General features: G+C 41.6%; 1 protein-coding gene across 5 annotated transcripts in view; it reads right to left on the reverse strand.

Annotated features, from left to right (window-relative positions):
* ST7 (suppression of tumorigenicity 7) overlaps positions 1-19,686 on the reverse strand; it is a 145,950-nt gene that overhangs the window by 40,999 nt on the left and 85,265 nt on the right. For all 5 annotated transcript variants that reach the window (XM_083851155.1, XM_083851154.1, XM_083851156.1 and 2 more), the window contains exons 3-8: positions 19,407-19,566; positions 15,085-15,139; positions 14,417-14,532; positions 13,176-13,251; positions 11,740-11,894; positions 8,293-8,390 (exon numbers count right to left, since the gene is read on the reverse strand). In XM_083851155.1, the coding sequence (XP_083707281.1) occupies positions 8,293-8,390; positions 11,740-11,894; positions 13,176-13,251; positions 14,417-14,532; positions 15,085-15,139; positions 19,407-19,566 (660 nt within the window). The remainder of the gene's footprint in view (positions 1-8,292; positions 8,391-11,739; positions 11,895-13,175; positions 13,252-14,416; positions 14,533-15,084; positions 15,140-19,406; positions 19,567-19,686) is intronic.

Below are 19,686 nucleotides of genomic sequence, written 5' to 3' on the forward strand. Positions count from 1 at the left end.
TAGTCCTGGGAGGGCCATATTTCCAGACTCACCCCAATCCATATTGCAGGGTGTAGTTTCAATGAAGTTTTGATGGATATGAAAGAGTGATGATCACAAAAAATGCTTTATGGTACAAGGAAATCCCCGTCTGATTTATTGGATGAGGAACAAGTTATATCTCCCAAAGAACAGTTAAACGAAGAGGACTCCCTTTCCTGAGAAAATTTCCATCATCAGCATTTTGTCATTTAGATCTGATTTTTGAAACATTTTCAAGGAATGTAGTTCTAGCTGCTATATCTGTTTTCCTCCCCGTGATGACATTAACCTCATGCATCAATTAGCAATGATACATTATTTGTGTAGGAGACAGCTTTGAGTTACAGTTTATGACTACGACTAGACCATGGGGCTCAAGTGAATATAGAAGTGGATAAATGAACGATCTTATACATCGGCTGGTGTTGACACAATTATTCTTCATTTGCATTGTGGCTATACAAACGGCCACATATTTTATGGGCAATGCACAACCATTCACTGCTGCTTATATTCATATATTCTCTACAAACACTTTAAAATCAATGTATTCAACTGAATGCATTCATAGATTTGAGAGGTGAGTTCAGCTTACAAAGAAGAAATAACAACAAATGAGAAATTCAGGGGAAATTTACAACCTTAACTTCGAGTCTATCTGTTCCCACTGTGGCTATCTGAAATGGTAAAATCTGCCTCCTAGAAGAGAAATGACTGAAGCTGCCATCTTCTAGGTGCAACTGTCAGCCATCAGCAAAGATCAAGCGTGCACTATGGATAGCACTGTTAAGTTCACCAGCACTTTGCATAAGCTTCTTTCTGGTACATAACTTGTAATCTGTAAGCACTGTTAACTGAACAAAGTAAAAAGGCAAAACATCAAGCCATTTTTGAGCAGAAATATAGAAGACCTCATTTCTTAGGGCTTCATGGTATACAGCTAGATTTTCAGATGTCTTAAACTCTGTCTGAAGTTTGCCTTGGGCTTGAGGCATTTGAAACATGTCATTCCACGTTGGCTCTCTGATGTCTAATAGAATAAACTTCTGGTTAAGTTTTTATCTGGTCAGCTGACTAATATGATTTTTTTTTTCCCGTATTCAGCTACTTTTCCCATGAAAGCTGCAGAAATGTCTTCAATGTTTCCCTTCCTTTGACAAATTTTGTTGAATCTGAATAATGGATCAAACGTTCCTTGTACTGACAGACAAACAGTTGAGACTTGATTTCGTGAGCTTTATTTTCCCAGAAAACCAGGCTAAAAATGATCTAGTAAAGAGTATTGTTGTAAACTCCCTAATATTGAAGCTAGATTACTAGCTGTAAAGAAGCTATCTGTCAGCTAACTGAATACAATGGAGCTGATTTGCCAAGCCTGAGAGCAGAAATCACAAACCCCTGGCCAGCTCACCTGGCAAGGAGAGAAGAAATGTTGTCAGCAAACACAGGCTAGCACACAGATAGGCTCCACTTTACACTGTGGGCTGGGACAGGTATAGAATTTAGCTGACATTCCATTTTTAATTTGGCAAATGCAAGTTTAGCTCTAGCGTTCCAAAATATTTACAGATAATGTGTCTTTTATTCAAGGTAGGATTAGCAATTAGACAGTAAAGGAAGAAATATCTTACTGACTATGCAAACTCTAAGGAAATATGCTAGAACATGCAGCCTATATGTTCTCTCTTAACTGGAGGATGAAAGCTTTCGGAGTAAGACTTGAGTTCTTTAAGGAATATAATTATGAAAATGCTGTTATTTGGACTGTGTTGTAAAAATGCACATTCCAGGAGTAAAAAGTATCTTGAAGGAAGATGTGGCATGAAACCAGAAGAACACAAGTTGTTCCAGATGTACATTTACTACTAAATAATTGCATCACATGAAAGTGGTAAGAGAAATTATATAATTTTTGATATATCAAAGATCAGCAACTTTATAAAGCATGAAAATAAAGTCATTACTCATAGCCCTCTTCAGGAGAAAATCCTTTATTTACATTATCATGAAGTACTTTGCAGAAACCTTGCCATAGTTTTAGACTTTTAAATGAAATTAAAAGAAGGAAATGATCTAGTAACTCAAAAATGTGCTAGGGGTTTCCAAAGAGGTAGATGAACACAATTAAAAGACATACAAAGCCTCTGAACAAGGATTGATACAAGAGGATTGACAAAAAGGAGCCCAAGTTACCAGCGTCCCTCTAAGACCACATGACTACATTCTATCTTCTGTCTTAACGGAATCAGAGTGCTGGAAACCCTTGGGTATATACACTGAGTATGATGAAAAATCAGATGCAATTGTCTGTGCTGCATAGAATTTGATAATACATGGTATATGCTCAGCAGGCTGAATATGTATTTCAACAAATTGTAAGGAGAACAAAACCTGACAGTGTAGCATAGCTTTAGTACAGGAAGCAAGTATACTGCTCTATGGGACACGTGCTCAGCACAGCCATTTTGTTCCATCTGGGTGTAAATGTCATTAAGTATGTTGGACAAATCTTCTGAGGAGGCCCACATGTTCTGCTAGAAAAATGCCTGTTTTCAACATACACCTAAAAGGCAATCTTTCATTGTAGTCACCTGGCTATTACAATTTTAAGCACAGTTTACATGAGAAACATTATCATCAGTTTCAGGTTATACACACTGAATTTCTAGTTTTGAGGGTTTTGCACAGGATCACAGGCATGACAGAAAGTGAGGGGTCTGATTCGCAGGTGAAGTAAAAGGACAAAGAGGATTAGGGCAATCACAGGAGCCTCCATTTTGTTTAAGATCCCATTCAAATGAAGGATGTCCTCATCTTCCCTCCCCCCAGTTTATCCATACTACGCACAGCTGTTACAGAAGAAAACATATTTGAATATAGAGGCATATGGAAGTGTTTTCATTGTTAAAAGTCAACATTTATCACTTGCTGTTATTGCAGCATTTGTGTGTCAGAACAGGAATTAACTAAAGATCCTTCCCTGTGGTGGAGACTGGCAAACGTTGCTGCTCACATGAGCAGCGCTTCTCTGAAATTCATGAGGTAGCTCTTGGTCTTCTTGAACTCAGAAGTTGTTTTGCTTCAAATTGTAATAAATGGCACTTTTGAATAGGTGCTGCAGATTTTCGTAAAGCTAGCATTCCACTCCAGGCAAAAGAAGCCTGCTTCACTTGACCCGTATAATGCACGCCAAAGACTGACTCACTAATCCTTGCCTAAAGCACAGAAGTATTTGGAAGAGACAGACAGTAGCCGTGGGTGCAAACAGCTGCAGAAGTTGCATTGTTAAGTTGCTAGGGATCAGAACATCTCTATTAGCAGTCAGGACTCTTTCCTTTCACACAGCTTGATGATACGAAGTACAGAAAATCGTTCTGGTTATGTATTCCCCTTACCCAAGAGCACTCAGCAACGCACACAGAAATAGAAAATTCAAGATAATATTGAATAAAAAATAGCATTCAAAGTCCAGTAAAAGAGGTTGCCAAGGAAGTATGCTAGATTTAAAGAACGGGCACACCAGCAAAAATCACTAGTGCTGCTGGTCATAAAAAGATAAAAGCCCAACCAACCCTTATCATTAAAATAGATTCAGTATGGTTGAGTACCATTTTGATGCCTCCAAATGGCATAACCTTTTAAACCACTTGAAAAGTTCAGGGCAGCCTAAGTGTTTAAACAACTTATCAAGCAGCACATTGATATTCGAGCAGCTCTCTAGCAGTGCAAGCTGCTTAGACACTGACAGCTCCTTGGTATCTTCTGTGGCAGAAAAAACACATTATAGATACTGCACTTGGGCACCGAGATGAGCACAAACACATCCAGCTTGAAATATCCTCAGCAAGATTCTCAGAGCTAGGTCCATAAAAGTAAACTTCTAGGTCCTTTAAAAATGAACCAAAGAGTTCATAGCAGCAGACGTGACTGATCCCAGAAAGAAAATGTGCATTTCTGACCCTTCAAAAAAAGTTCTGGTTTCTAACCTTCTCCAGCACCAAGGAAAGACCTGGAGAGTCCCTCCCTAGAGAGCCTCTCCCTAAATCTTGTTTCTAAACAAAGCTGCAAAGCATGCGGCAAGTTGCAATTCCCCTGTTTCTCAGAAACATACAGAAATCATCACAGAATGGCTTGGGTTGGAAGGGACCTGAAAAATCACTTAGCTCCAACCCCCCTGCCATGGGCAGGGATGCCACCCACTAGATCAGGTAACCCAGGGCCCCATCCTACCTGGCCTCGACCACCTCCAGGGATGGGGCATCCACAGCTTCTCTGGGCAACCTGTGCCAGTGCCTCACCACCCTCTGAGTGAAAATTTCCCTCCTAACCTCTAATCTAAACCTCCCCTCTTTTAGTTTAAAACCATTCTCCCATCGTCCTTTCACTGTCTGCCCAAGCAAAAAGTTGCTCTCCATCTTTTTTATAAGCCCTCTTTAAGGACTGAAAAGCTGCAATAAGGTCACACCACACCTGGACGCAGTGCTCCAGGTGGGGCCTCGCGAGGGCAGAGCAGAGGGGCACAATCCCCTCCCTCGACCTGCTGGCCACTCCTCTGCTGATGCAGCCCAGGCTGCAGTAGGCCTGCTGGGCTGCTAGCACGCACTGCTGGCTCATGTCGAGCTTTTTGTCCACCAAAACCCCCAAGTCCTTCTCTGCAGGGCTGCTCTCGATGAGCAGGCATGAACTATACTTGCTAAGACCAGAAAGCAGTTATCGCAGAAGTGCAGGGCCACAGTGTAGGAGATAAAAATGCCCTAGAGAGCAAGTTTGTTTCATCTCTCTGAAAGTGATCGAGAGGTGTTCACTTCATCCCCTAGCACACTTTCTGCCTGACTCCCTTCCCTTTCATAAGCACACATCACCCTTCAATGAAAGCCTGCCCATTCCACAGCCCAGATCTTCCCCGGAACAATCCTAAGAAGCTAGAATTAATTTGATAATTCACTTTCTTGCACAGTACGCCTGGATACTCCAGTGACCAAGGGAAATTCAGCAGCGCAGACAACCACTGCTCCAGCCACCCTCACAGTACAGAAAGGAGAGCCTCTGCGTACCCTCCACACCCCCTCTGCTTTCAGTCGATGGAAAACACAAACCCAGCACACTTATTGTCTTCCACTGTAAAGGTGAGGGAACGAGCAGACAGACAGCAGCTGGTACAAAAAGCTATCCTCGCTCCTCGGCACCTGGTTTTGTCTTTCAACATTATCCCCAATAAAGATTTAACGTGAAGGGATACTGAAGGTTTCTGACAGCCACCACCACGGCCTCTCACCCCTGCACACCCCAAGTTTTCCAACATCATTTGGAACACGCCGGTTTAAATCTTCCTAACATAATCAGCCTAAGAAATAAAACAACCAGCACCGTAGACTTTTTCCTCCGGGACAGGAAGAGAGATCTGGTTCCCTCGCACGCCGTATCACGCTCTGTGTAAGTAGGAATAAAACCGGAGTAACTCTGGTGACTAGGCTGGAGTTACTCCAACCGCACGCTGATCAAAATGAGATCACGAGTTAACTCAGTACATACCAATAGTGACAGCTGCTGGTTTCTATAGTGAAACATAGTAAATAGTTATCATCACAAACACAAACAAAGGCAGAACACCTACACCACCTACATGTGCCTCAGTTACACATTTCCATGGCAATTACAGGTTAGTAATTCTGATCGATTCAACTCAACTAAGTGAATGATATCAAAGCAGCAAAGCCAACACCACAGTACTTTCTCAAAATTGATTACAGAAGCGAAAAATTCCTAACAAATTGCTGTTTTTAAGTATCTTCAACAAAATACCAAAGAATAGGATTTTCCTAACAGCAGCATATATAACCAATAACCCCAAATCTTATTAAAGCCACCGCCAACTCATTTTCTTTCCATTAAGGTGTTTTAAGCAGGATCTCCCTCTTTTCTTACATAAAATTAAAATAAGACAATGTAATCCACCAGTAATGTCCTCAAGATGGCCTTATATATGCAATGAATTAAACGCTCGCAAATATTTTATTTTTTCAAAGTGGCAAAGACTCACTACATCCCAATCATATTTCCCAGATGGTGTCATGAACCTCTTAACACTTCATTTCCATCATGTTCCATGTCTTGAGAAATCTGTTTTCAATCTCTCAAACACAAACAAGGCCTCCACCCTCTGTCCCCTGATGCTAGATTCAGCAGTCCCCAGCCAACTTATTCTTCATATTCTTCTTAGGGTGAATACATCCATCTCCTCCCTCATCAATCACACAGAAACCATCAATGACACATTCATGTTCAAACTTCTTCATAAATGTATAATTTATGTAATCCATGAAAAAATGGTGGCTATGCATTCATCAGAAATAAATGGCTCCACGTCAGTCTAGGAGAAGCGTCTGCAAAGCTGATGTGACCCTCCTCTTGCTTTTAATGGACTGGAGATGTGACCTCAAGGTACTGTTGCTTTTATATTTCACCTAGGGACCTGCTAATTCTCAGCTCTGCTCAGTCACAACAAAGGTCTCTAGAGGCATTTAAATTCGGTTCTGAGGATTTGGCTAAGTGTCTTTATGTGGAAAAATAGAGGATGCATTGATCTGAGTTGAAGCTCTAGAAGCTGACATTCTGTCTTTCTACCTCCTTTGTCTTGCATCCAGTCCTTTTGTTTCAGCATGATGTTAGATTCACAGAATGATTCATTTTATGTTCCTACGGAGGAAAGTTTTTTTCAGTCCTTCCAGTGCCTAACAAATGATGACTTTGGGTCTCCCTGTCATTGTCACTTGCCACGTTATACTTAACTTCAAAACCACACAATTTTCTCTCTAGTGACAGAATAACTCATTTCTTATAACAAAAATATTTTGGGTCTCACTTTCCATAAGAAACCTAGGACTGGATGGACCACCTGAGTCCCTGAATCCAGGACTCTGCACACTGTTAGCCATATATATTGACATCAGCTGCAGAAGGGTTCACAGAATATCCATTTGACATAGCCCTATCTACAAATCACCAAACACATTCAGCAGCCCCTAGTAAGCTCCAGAAGTTGCCATAATTACGACGTGTGACATTTGAATGTGAAATTCAAGATCATATCTTTCTTATATATTAGTGCCAGAACTTAGAATTCCAATGCTTTTCCACCTACGTTTCATACAGTATTGATTCCAGGGTGCCTGTGTAACAAAATTCATAAATAATCGTGGAGCTGACTGGACTGAAAACAACATTTTCTCCCAGCTGACTGCCTTGACCGCAAGGCTGCAAACCCAGGTCTTTCCTCCACGTTCCTCTTTCTAGCCGTACTATGGCTGGGTTTCGACAAGTTCTTTTTCAACACCTCTAACTGGGAGCCTGGTGACTCTGGGGGAGTGACAGCTGTGTGTCCGAAAAACCTCAGCAAGAGACATGAAGTGAAAGTTGCTTCCCACTTGCCATCTGGCAGATTATTTAGGATGAGGACTAGCATCATGATGAACTCTGCTCAACGGTTTCAAAAAACATTACTGAATCAGACTTGCTGCCTTGGGTGAGGCAAGTCACCTCCTCAAAGACGTGTTCCTAATCTGCATGCAGGACGTCCCACCTGAAGAAATGCTGAGCACTCCCAGCTAACTCTAACGCTGAGCCTTTTACACTCTTGAACCATGTACAGTGCCTTATGGAGTTTGCTGCCCTTCCTGCCACCCCCCACATTGCTACTGTTTGAGGTTTCAAATTCGTAGCCTACACATTTGGGATAAGTCATCCTCCCTCTCAGGGGGAAATCAGTTTGTTACAGATTAATTACTTGTTCTTGACATCTCAGTAATAGGCTTTGCATGAATAAATAACACTGTCCTCAGGTCTGTGTAGCATGACAATGACAGAGCCAAACTGCAGCTTTGTAAGAGAAAACAGAATACTTAAGACGTATTTATTAAGTTAGCTGCATTCATTACATGTCCTAGTGGAAGAGGGAGAACTCAGGAAAGAAAAAAGTTATGTAACTTTATGATCAAATAATTAAAGACTGCACTCTAATGCACACATACCAGGACATGAAATTCAGTCTGTATGGGCAACCATCTCTCTGGCATTGTGATTTCGTAGTGTTGCTTTTGCAATCTTATAAGTGATCTGTTAACGTTGTCTTTATGTACATTACACATACTAAATGATCTTCAGCAGTACTGCATGCTGCAGGAGTGGATGCTAACTTGTAGGCAAATGCATATCATCTCTATGCTACTATTACCTACATATCAAAGCAAAACAAACAAAAAAATCCAAACTCACATCTCTCATCATTTTCACTGCTTCTCTGGTCCTTCCCAGCTTTCTTGCACACATTGCCAGCCTCCTCTTAATATAAACTAACACATTGGTGTCCCTTCCTGCATAAAAGTAAAGAGACATAATTGACACAATTAATAATGACATAATTTAGATTTAAAAAGATTTTTAAAAATAAGTTCATTTATTATTCTAACACAAAAGGAAACCGTTTTCTAGACATTTTTTGTTATTTGCTATCGTATAATAAGAAGTTACCAAATTCAGCTGATTTAAATGTGACATGGCCACTAAAATCAGTGAAATTACTCTGGATATATGGTGGTTTAAATAAGGATCCACATGTTAGCTGTGCACCTATGAAATATAAGTGGATCTGAAGGTACAGAGAGCACTGTAGGATATTAGACAGACCATCAAGTAATTGGTCAGGGGAGGGGAACCCCTATGAGGTTAACACTGATACAAGAACTCCGTGGTTATACAGACAGCATGAAATTACTTACCAACTCACATATTCGGTTCAGACAACAGCATCCATGAAACTACATGTGTCTTACCTGGCTTTTTTGGTAAGTTAATTGTACACGTTAATAGGAGACGCAGCAAATCAGATCCTCAGTTTCACTCTAACAGTCTTTTTACCTATTGGTTATAAGTATACCCTGACCCTCCCTTTTGCGGAGCCTTTACTTGTTATCCTGTCACCATCTTTAAATTCCTCATGCAGCTAATTATGGATTGCAAATTAGCATCTTTCAGATATGACAATCCTATATGCTGGAAGGTACCCTGACAACAAAGAAGACAGAAACTAACCAGTTACAGTAATTAGTCTCTTGGAGAATCCTTACTCTTTTGGTGATCCTTGGTTTCTCATCCTCTCCCTATAATTTCAATGTGAACTTTTAACATGCTTCTGGACCAACAGGAAACGTGCAGACAGGTAATCATCTACAAAATTACCATATCAAGAAAATATAGGACACCTGCTACAAATTATCTTCACGTACACTATGCAGTCTATAAAGATTCGTTTGTTCCTAACATTTTGAAGTCTTTCATAATAAGAACAAGATGTGTGCTGAACACATTCCAAGTGCCTACAAATTGTTTTAAAGCTGTGATTACAATTTTCAGATAGATTAAGCAGCAGGCAGAACGGTCTGACTTTAGAAGAGAAAATAAAGAAGGGAGGGACGGAATTTCATTAGCTATATTTTATATTATGTAATTCCTTATCTCTGTATTGTTTTCTATATATTTAATAAACAATTTATTAGTTACATCTGTTTCAATATGTTTATATAGTGCAACTAAGAGTTATAAATTTCAGGCCACGCTCCCTTCCAGACATTTCAGAAGGAATGGTCAAAACATATTTACTTGTGAAATCAAGACAACCCTTCAGGCCAAAGTTTTCAGAGGTGACTAATGATTTGGGGTGACTAACATGAACAACCTTAAAAAGAAGATTGCCTGCACCTTCTATAAACCAGCATCTTTTGAAAGAGATTACATTGGGTACCCAAAGTCTGCATCTACTCTTAAAACTCATTGTCTAACGTAAGATACTGTATGAAAGATAGAACACGTGAGTATACAGAGATATAGGACAATATGCTGTTGTTCAAAAATTGTAATGATTTTCACTCCTTAAAGATGAAATGCCCATTTTTCATCCCAAGGTCAACCTGAAGGACTAGAGATGGCACAACAGACATTTCAGAACCATGTAGTAACTGCAACACGAGGAGAGGAACTGTGGTCTCCTTACAGACATATTTATCCATGGTTCTTGTTTTCCTAAAGAAATCTGAGCTGCCCACCTTTTTAGCCATGGAAGTCCAGCATATAATGTAAGGAATCCTACACAAAGCCCTTGTGTGTAAGGCACCGTTTGAGACTGGAACTTCTCTAACTTCCGTAGGTGCTCACTGAAGTTATCGGCTGAAGAAGAGAGTAGAGAGGAGTGGGACAGTCTAGCCCCTCTACCAAGCAATGGTCAGAGCTGGCCGTCACTTTTCAGCCCCTCCTGCTCTGTGGCAGCGTACTTAATTCTGTGATTCAGCTGGTTGCTTACTCTGCTGTAATACTGAAGGTTCGGGGTGTCAAACTGGACGATGATGGTAGCGATACGTACCACCTAGCACGCACAGCTTACAAAGGCACCATACTTACATTTGCCTGCACAAACTTTATCAGGCTATCTTGGACATCTTGCTTACCACGATAAGCATTGTGACAGTCTTTAATCACTCTTATTGTGTATTTTTCGTATAACTACTGGCATTTTCTGTGATTAGGATGGATTGAGTGCACAAATCAAGGTTTCATGGACAACCATAAGCCTGCTAGAACCTGAAAACTGCTTCGAGGGCTCAGCTGCTCTCCATTTGTTTTTCTCCAAAAATAAGCAATCATCATAAATGTATCATCCCAAATATCATTTGATATCCAACAAATGTTTAAAATACTACCCCCAAGATTTATAAAAACTCAGGTTTTCAGGTATAAACTTGTGTGCACTTCTGAGACCAGAGATGACAGACGATTTCACTATGCACAGTTTTTATCAGCAATCTTTGACTTATGTGAAATAGCTAGAGGCTGTGAATTCAGGTCCTGAGAAACTTACAGATGCCCAAAATACGTTCGTGCCTGTACTTATACAATTCATTGGTATTATGTTTGCCTGAGGCAGCCATTGTAGATTAGAAATAATCTAGATATGTTTGCTTTATTTACCTTTTGTTCATTTACTGGCAGTGAACGCTCATCTGTTTTCTTGGAATTAATAAACACCGAGTAAGTATCATTATAGTACCTACATCTCCGCATTCAGAACTTTAAAAAACTAGACTTTTAATTACAGCACTAAATTATTCCAGTTGTTAATTTTTATGTTTCTGTGACCTTTCTTAACAAATGCACCTAACTTTTCAAATGTCACACTGGTGAATGGGTCTCAGTAGCTTTCACACAACGTGTTGTACGTGTTTATCCTTACAGCTGATGGACAAAGCTGGCAAAGCAGTTTGTTCCTGTTTGCATCATTCTTTACTGTTTTTACAGCATAAGCTTATGTTTTCAAAACAGCTAAAGGCATTTCGGTGCAGCTTCCTAGATCAGTATCAAATCTCTTTTGGCTCTGCAGCCTTCTCCTTTCTATTAAGTAAATGCTAAATATTTTCTGTCATGACAGAAAAGATGCATCTGTAATCTCAGTATTGCCAACTCAATAACCAAATCAGGCAAAAACACTGAAACAGGATATTCTGTTGTCTCTAGGAATATGGCTCTAGGACCTTATTCCAGCCAATGTACTGAGTACGCATCTCTGAGAGGGGAAAAAACAAAACCAAACAACCCCCCCCCACCCCCCAAACTCCTACCATTACCAGAACTTATCCCTTTTTAGATGTAGCTATTCCCTCCAATGAAACTTACTGTGTTGGGCTTCATACTGGGCACCATGGTGCTGCAATTGCTGACTGCGCCTGTAACAGCCCTCTCCAGCTTTTAGAGCCTGCTTGAACAGCTTCTCTGCTTCTACAATTGTTGTAGCTTCCTCTTCAGCCAAGAGAATATAGGCAGTGGCACATCTGCAAAAAACGTCAGAGGAAGAACTATGAAAAAGGTACCTGAAGTAAAAATAATAAAAAGCCATGCAGACTTTAAAGGATATACCAAATACAGAGGCAAAGAAGGTTTGTGGATATACTGTTCTCAGAAACCTTTGTAAATACTCTGACAACTTAGAACTTTTAATTATCTGTGCTCCTCATCTATTAAGGAGTAAAATCACAAAGCCATTCATTTCACCTGTTTAAATCTCCCTCTAAGAATAGGGTGAGCTGCTGAATTGAGATGTCTCTCTCATTGACTATAGAGGGAGCCTAGGTAACTACTTGAGACTCGATGGCCACAGCTTTAACAGCTGAAATTAGATGGGATATAGGCTGTTGACTTCTGTCTGATACCAGTAGCTCATTACTTCTTCATACAGAAACAGAATCAGGCTGCTGCTGCCATCTCTAATTGTGTTTCACACAGTCATCACTTGAGGAATAGGAAACAACAGGTCTGGGTAAAAATGAGACTCTGTATGTGAGTAGAATGGAATAGGTGTATAGTTCACTGCAAGCAATAGCCTTTTCTGCTATGTGCTCCTTCGGTTAAACTGCTGTTCAGGCACAAACACTGTTTTTTTTGTGTTTTTTTTTTCCCTTCTAATGAAACAAATGAAAGGCAATCTATAAGGCATCAGTTCATAAAACTCTAGAATGTGGTAATCTCTGACAGCAACCTAAGGGAGTCTCTCTGCCTTATGCACTTTGGCAACATTTGTATAGTTTGCCATGCCAGTAAAGCTTCAGAGCACTGAGTTTACTGTGGGATCTCAGAATGCTACATTTCCGATTGAGAAAATAAATAACAGACTCAAAGAATGTAAGTCCTGAAATATTACATCACGTTCCTTCACACTATCAAATGAAAATTTCAAGAAGTGTTTATGATTCCCCTCCTTGCTTCTGTTCAGGACAACTGAGAATTCCAAAAGGGAACTCTCTTGTCCCCATCCCACAAATAAGCATATCATAAACTCATCAGGAGGCAACTTAATTAACACTTTGCTATGCTAACACAGGGCCCAAAGCCCACTGACATTAGTGGGAAGACTCCCCATTGTCATCAGTGCCCTAAGGATCTTCTGTGTGGCTAGCACAACATGCAGCTGTGCTTTTTTTCCTCCCATTGTTGGGCTTCCTGCGACAGGCCTGTAATCATGGTTAAAAATTACTGTAGCAAACCCCCTGCCTTAAGCTATCATCAAGTGGATTTTTAAATGACAGAAAATAAATGTAAGTTTTGTTGTCACTCACTCATTCAATTCCAAAGCTTCATGTGCTGCAGAAATTCGGGCTTGAGGGTTTCTCTCTCTCCAGGCTTTTTGCATTACTATTCAATAAACCAAGCAGACAAGGGGTATATCAATCATTACAGCATTAACAAGGAGAATCTATTGCATTATAACAACAAAATTTACTGTTTTCAGCCTGACTCACTCCAGAGCGTTTCAAAGAGCTCAGTGACCGCTCAAAAGATACATAACCAACATGAGCTTCTGTCCCAAATGCTCAGCCTTATTCTTTCATTTAATTTGCCTTTCTTCCATGAAAAAGTCTGACTGAGAAATCATGCTATCTGCATTGTTACACACAGAGAGGGTAAGCAGCTTTTTCATCTGGGGGAGGTAGATTCCGTGGGGCACAACAGAAAACAAGGACAGCTGGGTTTCTTATTCCAGTTCCTTAATGTCCTGTCGCTTTAGGAGCATGTTAAATGGAAACAACATCCAGGCTAGTTGGACCACCTCATAATTAGCCCACAGTGTTCAGAAAATAGGATTCATGTTTCTCCTGTGTCAAAAAAGCACAGTACGATCTCCTTTGTAATTATGCCCTCACAATACTGCGCCCAACTGCCAGTGTGTCTCCTTTCCTAGAGATAAAGATTTGTCTCTTCAGATGCAAATTCTGATGATCAAACTCATTGTTGTCCACTTTAGCTGAACCAAAATCTGCACGTGGACTTAATGGTAAAGGCTTAATTCAACTAAAGCTGCTTATATCAAATTCAGTTCTAAGCGTGATGTTCCTTTTATTTATTTAATTATTATTTTACAGAGTTTCTAACTGCGGCAGGGAATGAAACACAGGACTCAGGTTTTACATAAGCTCTCCTCTGTCAGCAGAGACTAAATGGGGCCTGGACAATGTAACTCAGTGTACTACACTGCAGCTGGAGGCAAATTAAGCTCTATCTGTTTGAAGCCACTGCAAGAAACATGAGGAAAACTAAGTCTTTACACTTGTAAGTGGTACCTTGAATGACTTCAGCAAGAAACTAGAACAAAATAGTGACACAAATTTGATAGCTTATTCCTATATAGCTACTTGTACAAATCTAGCGTATTACCACAGCAACAGCTTTCCAGGCATGATCAAACTTTTGCCTTTCTTAATCTACCTGAGAGAACTGATGTCTGAGTGCATTTTTCTTGCAGCTGTTCAAAATAATCATTAACCTACTAGCAAAAATGGTTGCTCACAACATCTCTTACTAGCATCTGCAGGCCGTAGATGATCCGTGTCACATGTAAAGAATGTCTGATGGTCCTGTGCCGAAAGATTCATATCGTAGTAAGTCAAAGGTTCTCTCCCTGTTACCCATGTATACCTGCAAACATGTCGACAGAGAGACATTTTGGTTAACAAGGTCACACTCAGCAAAACCTACAGAAAAGTGGAGTCCAAGATATTAGAAATGAGCACAATATCACCTAGCCAATCTTCTAACCAACTGCATTTCACTGCACTGTGATGGAACAACAGCAATTGAACATGAGCTAATGAGGATGTTGGAAAGTACTTACTGGCAATCGGTAACACACGTGTTCAAACATTAAGACTACGTGAAACCTAGATACTATTCATTAGGTTGTTTACTAAAATTGATTTGAACAGGGTTACTATATCGACACACCAGCTACACTGCACTTAGGTGTTCCGGTTTTTCTAAGGACACCAAAAATTACAGAAATAACAAGTGCATGAATTTAAATTCCTTTTCATTGATAAACATTTTACAAATGACAGATAAAAAACTGGTATGAGCACAGGTGTCCACAGTTGTTTCTCTTTTTGCATCCCTGAGTTGGATTAATGGAAATGTACAATTAAGGCCCTTAACCAAGTACCATACCTGAAGCTGTAACACCACAGCACTTACCGATTATATTCAGCTCCTCTGAACAGATTTAAAGGATTTCGCCAGACTTTGCATTCTGTCATGAACAGAAACAGACAATAATGAATCCCTCCCAAATTAAAATGGTACTTGAGGCTTAACAGAAACATCAGTTACCTTCTAATGAGCTTTAATGATTAACTTTTATTTCCTATAGGTGTGAAATGAAAAAATAAAGAGCATAAGAGAAGCAGGTAACCAGATTGTTCTTCCCTTTTTAAATAATAATTTCACTATAAATTAGTGTTAATAAATGATGTAATTCCAGACAAATAACCCCAACAACGCTCCAAATGCCAGGTGAAAAAGACAATACCAATTAGTGCTGGGACTCACATTTACCATACGGCAGATCTGAAAAGGGCTCACACTGGGTTACTGCACTGAAAAACAGCAATTAACTGCATCCCTATGGACTTGTTATTTCTACAGGAAAACTGCGCTGCCTAGTTGATACTGTAAATCACTGAGAATCTCAGCTACAACTGCCAGTTTTAATTCTTCCTTAGCTTATCCATCGCAACATCTGCTGACCTTACCTAAATTCCTTAAGCATCCCAGGGTTGACAAAGTAGTATAAAGTTGATTGGCAGAGAAAAGTTCATTGCAAAGGTTTGGGAACATCATAAACATTTCATCTACTTCTCTCAGGGAAAAAAAAAATAATCAAATTCTTCATGGTACAGGTAGGAAGAGAAAAAAAAATCCACAACATTTAGAACATGTAATTTAGAACAGAAGTAAAAAAAAATCAGTTTCTACAGCTTTTGAAAAGCTGAGGTCTTAATTATAGCTTTTCTTGCTTTAATTTAACACCAGATTTGTTCTCTTGAGTTCAACAAAGACAATTCACTCCTGTGAAAGTGAGACCAGAATCAAACCCAGTATTTGCAGCAAAGACTCAGAGGTTCATGGTGAGGCATCATGCTGTTTTGCCACGAAATCTGTTCCTGGATGACCCTCGTTCAGTGCTCTGCAAAAGCCCATCAGAAGCACTGGACTTGCAGCATTTTACCGTCTGCTTTCCATCACCAAAAACAACCAGCATGTTTTTCCCAATGAGGTTCAGTAACATCGTTTCTAAAGAGATCTGCATCAGTTTTCAGGCAGGGTATCCACCCTGCTTCATACAATGCTGGTAAGTTTATGTCTGGTCCATTAAAGTAAGGGACAAACTCAAAATGGCAAGCGAAGCCTTTGTCTGTTTTCGTGGACCTAGCTCCCACTTCTGAGCATGAAACTCAAGTGGCAAGGAGGGAAAGCATTTTACATAAATTATTTGTAGTAACATAACACTTGCAACTCCACAAAGTATCAAGTGGCAGAGGTGGTGGTGGGCTCTCAGCTTGGGCCCTGCACGGCATAATATGAGCCAAACAACAACATGGGAAAGGGAAGGTGTCTGCGAAGAACACAGGCAGTGACTACATACCTGCATCTTTCAACTAACCACTTCATCGGGTAGCCAGTATCAGAAAGCTCCACTGGTTTGCTCACAGAAGCACTCAATCAAGCTGTTGGCTTGTGCAGCCAGAGGGTATGGCTCTTCATCAAGCTTCAATCTGACAGCTCTCACATAATGTGACTTGCAATCCATAGTAAATATTAAACTAATATCAGCCTCCTCAGAGACTTAATAGTTCCAGGGGTACCATTCAAAGGCTTGGCTTACTCTGCAACAAATAAGATTTGCCAACAACCATTTGATCGCAGTGATACCATTCTTTGTGCTCAACTTATTCAACTTTTGGTGGTTATGCTTTGTGTGGGCACAGCACTTCCATGCTGTAGCAGGGGAAGGGGGGCTGGGTAACAAACAGGGGAGGTGAAGAAGGCATTTTTATTACCACCTCCTGTCCTGGGGGTAGTTTGGCATCTGTCTGGATTGTTAAACATGATGTGCTCTTTGTTGCTTTTGTCTTGGGATCTGCTGATACCATGGTTTCAGTGGAGTAATCTTCCAAACAATTCTTCCAGACTTTCTGAGGATGAACGTATCTACTCCAATATTCTACAACAGTCAAACATCTACGTAGGAAAACATGGTGAACCAAGTGAAAAAGCCATCTTCAGCCTGTTGGACAGTGAAAGAAATATCCCAGTACACATGCCTGACAATCTCAAAAGGTTGCCTTTTCTGTTACATTACAAACTAATAATACGCTATAACTATGTCCTTATTTTGTATAGGCAATACAGACTTCTTGAATATTACCCTTTCAGCCCTTACTCAATGGTCACGTTTTAAGCACTGGTATCTTTCTGGAAGCATGAATAGCAGGCTTTCTGTACAGACACACTGTACAAAGACACTGTTAGAGGAATTTGTAGAAGCGAGAGCCTGTGCACTGAAAGCAAACCCACTCCCTGACTACGTCTTTGTATCGGGAAAGTCAAAATGCTTGGGTGAACCTCATTAGTCAAAATACTGTGCCTTCTGCTTTAAAATGATGGGGGTTATTTCGGAGTTGCTGAAGTGTGACAGCACACACTGATGAGTGCACACAGGTGTTTCCACGCCACCCCGTGCTTTCTGCCAGTTCACCCAAATCTAATATCCTGCACCACGCAGCGCTGCTATTCATGGCCTCTCCTCAGATGGGAATGACAGCAGCTGAATTTGCAGTGCTATATGGAGGCTTCCCCAAGTGGGAATATCCAGCAGAGAGCAAGGTTTTTTGAGGCCACTTACTTTAACTTGTGAGTTCAAAGCTAATTTTTGTTTGCTTGTTTTCATGAGCACTGAAGAGCTGAAGTAAAAGTTTCCAGGTACAGACATAGGTACCTCAGCTGCTAAACACCATGTTCTCCTTAACCGAATTTGTTCTTTTTTCTTTTCCTCATTTGTCAATTCTGATATATTTTAAAAGCCTACACAGAAAACAAATTTAATGGCAGCCTAATTGACTCTGGGGTCACATCCCCAGTGAAAGCTGAATTAATTTCCAATATTACGATCTGCATGCTCAGCTTAGGCTGAAACAGTTAAACCTTGTTTCACAGATGAGGAAAGCAAGCAGTGAGACCACTGCTCTGACTTCTGAAGCAATATCTACAGCTCAGGCCAGAAGCCTGAGTCTGTCACAGCTTCTTCACCCCTCACAGCCTCAGTCGTCAGTCCATCGCCCCAGGCAGCTGAGCCAGCCAAGCAGGGCGGTCAGCTCCCCTGGGATCCCCAGCTAGCCCTGGCGGATCAATGCTCCAGGGGCTCATGCACCTCAGGAGGGCTGCTTCTTGCTGGCTGCCTCTCAGAGGAACACCCTGGCAAGCAGGCACCCAGCACCAGGTGCCTCGGCAGTCCCAGCTCTGTACGGTAGACTAGGTGACCTGCAGAGACGGACAGTCTGTGGGAGAGCTGGGGCAGGACACAGCTCGCTCTGTTCAACACTGCTAGGTGTCAGAGCTTGCTACTTCTGGTTTAATATTGTCTTTTTCACCGGAGCAAATATATGCGTGTTCGTTATAATTAAACAGAAGTGTGTAACAAAAATTACAGCTCATACGTTTTTACCCTTCATGTAAGGCGGTCGACACACCTCCTAAACCCTATGTTCATTCAGAATAATTAGGTGCATTAGAAATGAGGCCCCAGCATGTCATGGACAACTTTTGAGACTTGAACTGCCCTGACTCAGACACCTTCAGCCTGGTTGGATGCACCCACTGAATTTTATAGGAGCTGTGAAAGCTCAGGAAAATCTATCCCAAATGCCTGAAATCGGGCACCCTAAACTGGAGGCCTCTGTTTAAAACCTGGCTGCGTTAGGACTTGCCCAAAGCCACCAAGCAAATCAGCAGCAGAGCCGGGAATGGAACAAGCCCTTAGGCTATTACGAGCCACTGTGCTTCCACTTGCTGAAGGGAAATCCAAATGTTGCTCACTTACTGCTCATATTATCTAAAAAATAAAGCAAAGCAAAAGCAGACGGGCAATCATTTTTTCTGATTATTTTTGACAACGTGCTTCCCGTTTTTTATATGCCCTTTTAATTCCTGAAAAGAACTAAAAGGAAAAGCCTTTAGAAACGGTATGGCAGAAAGAGCAAGTGGAAGGCATGCAGGGGCTTCAGGAGAGGAGCAAACCGCTGCCTCGGCACCTCAGCCTGGGCGAGCGGTGTTGGTCTGGCACGGTCAGGGCGAGGGATTGACGGGGCAGCCCTGTGCTGGTGGCACTTGGCTGACCCTTGGCTCCTCAGGGCTGACTCCTGGCTCCTGGGAGCTCACCCCTGGCTCCCGGGGGCTGACCCCTGGCTCCCCACGGGCAGCGCCGAGGGCCGGGGACCCGCGGGGAGGCCGCCCCTCACCTGAGACGCTCTGCCGGCTGGAGTCCGCCTCGCCGCCGGCGGCGTTGGCCGTGCTGGGCGCGCTGTTGTCCACCCCGCCCAGCAGAGGTCGCAGGTGGCTCACCGAGACCTGCTCGATGAAGGACGTGCCGTACTTGCGGAAGTACCACCACTCGAAGATCTGCAACACAGCCGTCAGTGGCCCCGCGGCCCCCGCAGCGGCCCCCGCGGCCGCCCCCGGGGGTGCCGGGGGCTCGCAGCCCGCCCGCGGCCCCTGCCGAGCCCGGGCTGACTGCCGGGA

Source organism: Anser anser (assembly GCF_964211835.1).
Source record: "Anser anser genome assembly, chromosome: 1".
Lineage (NCBI taxonomy): Eukaryota > Metazoa > Chordata > Aves > Anseriformes > Anatidae > Anser > Anser anser.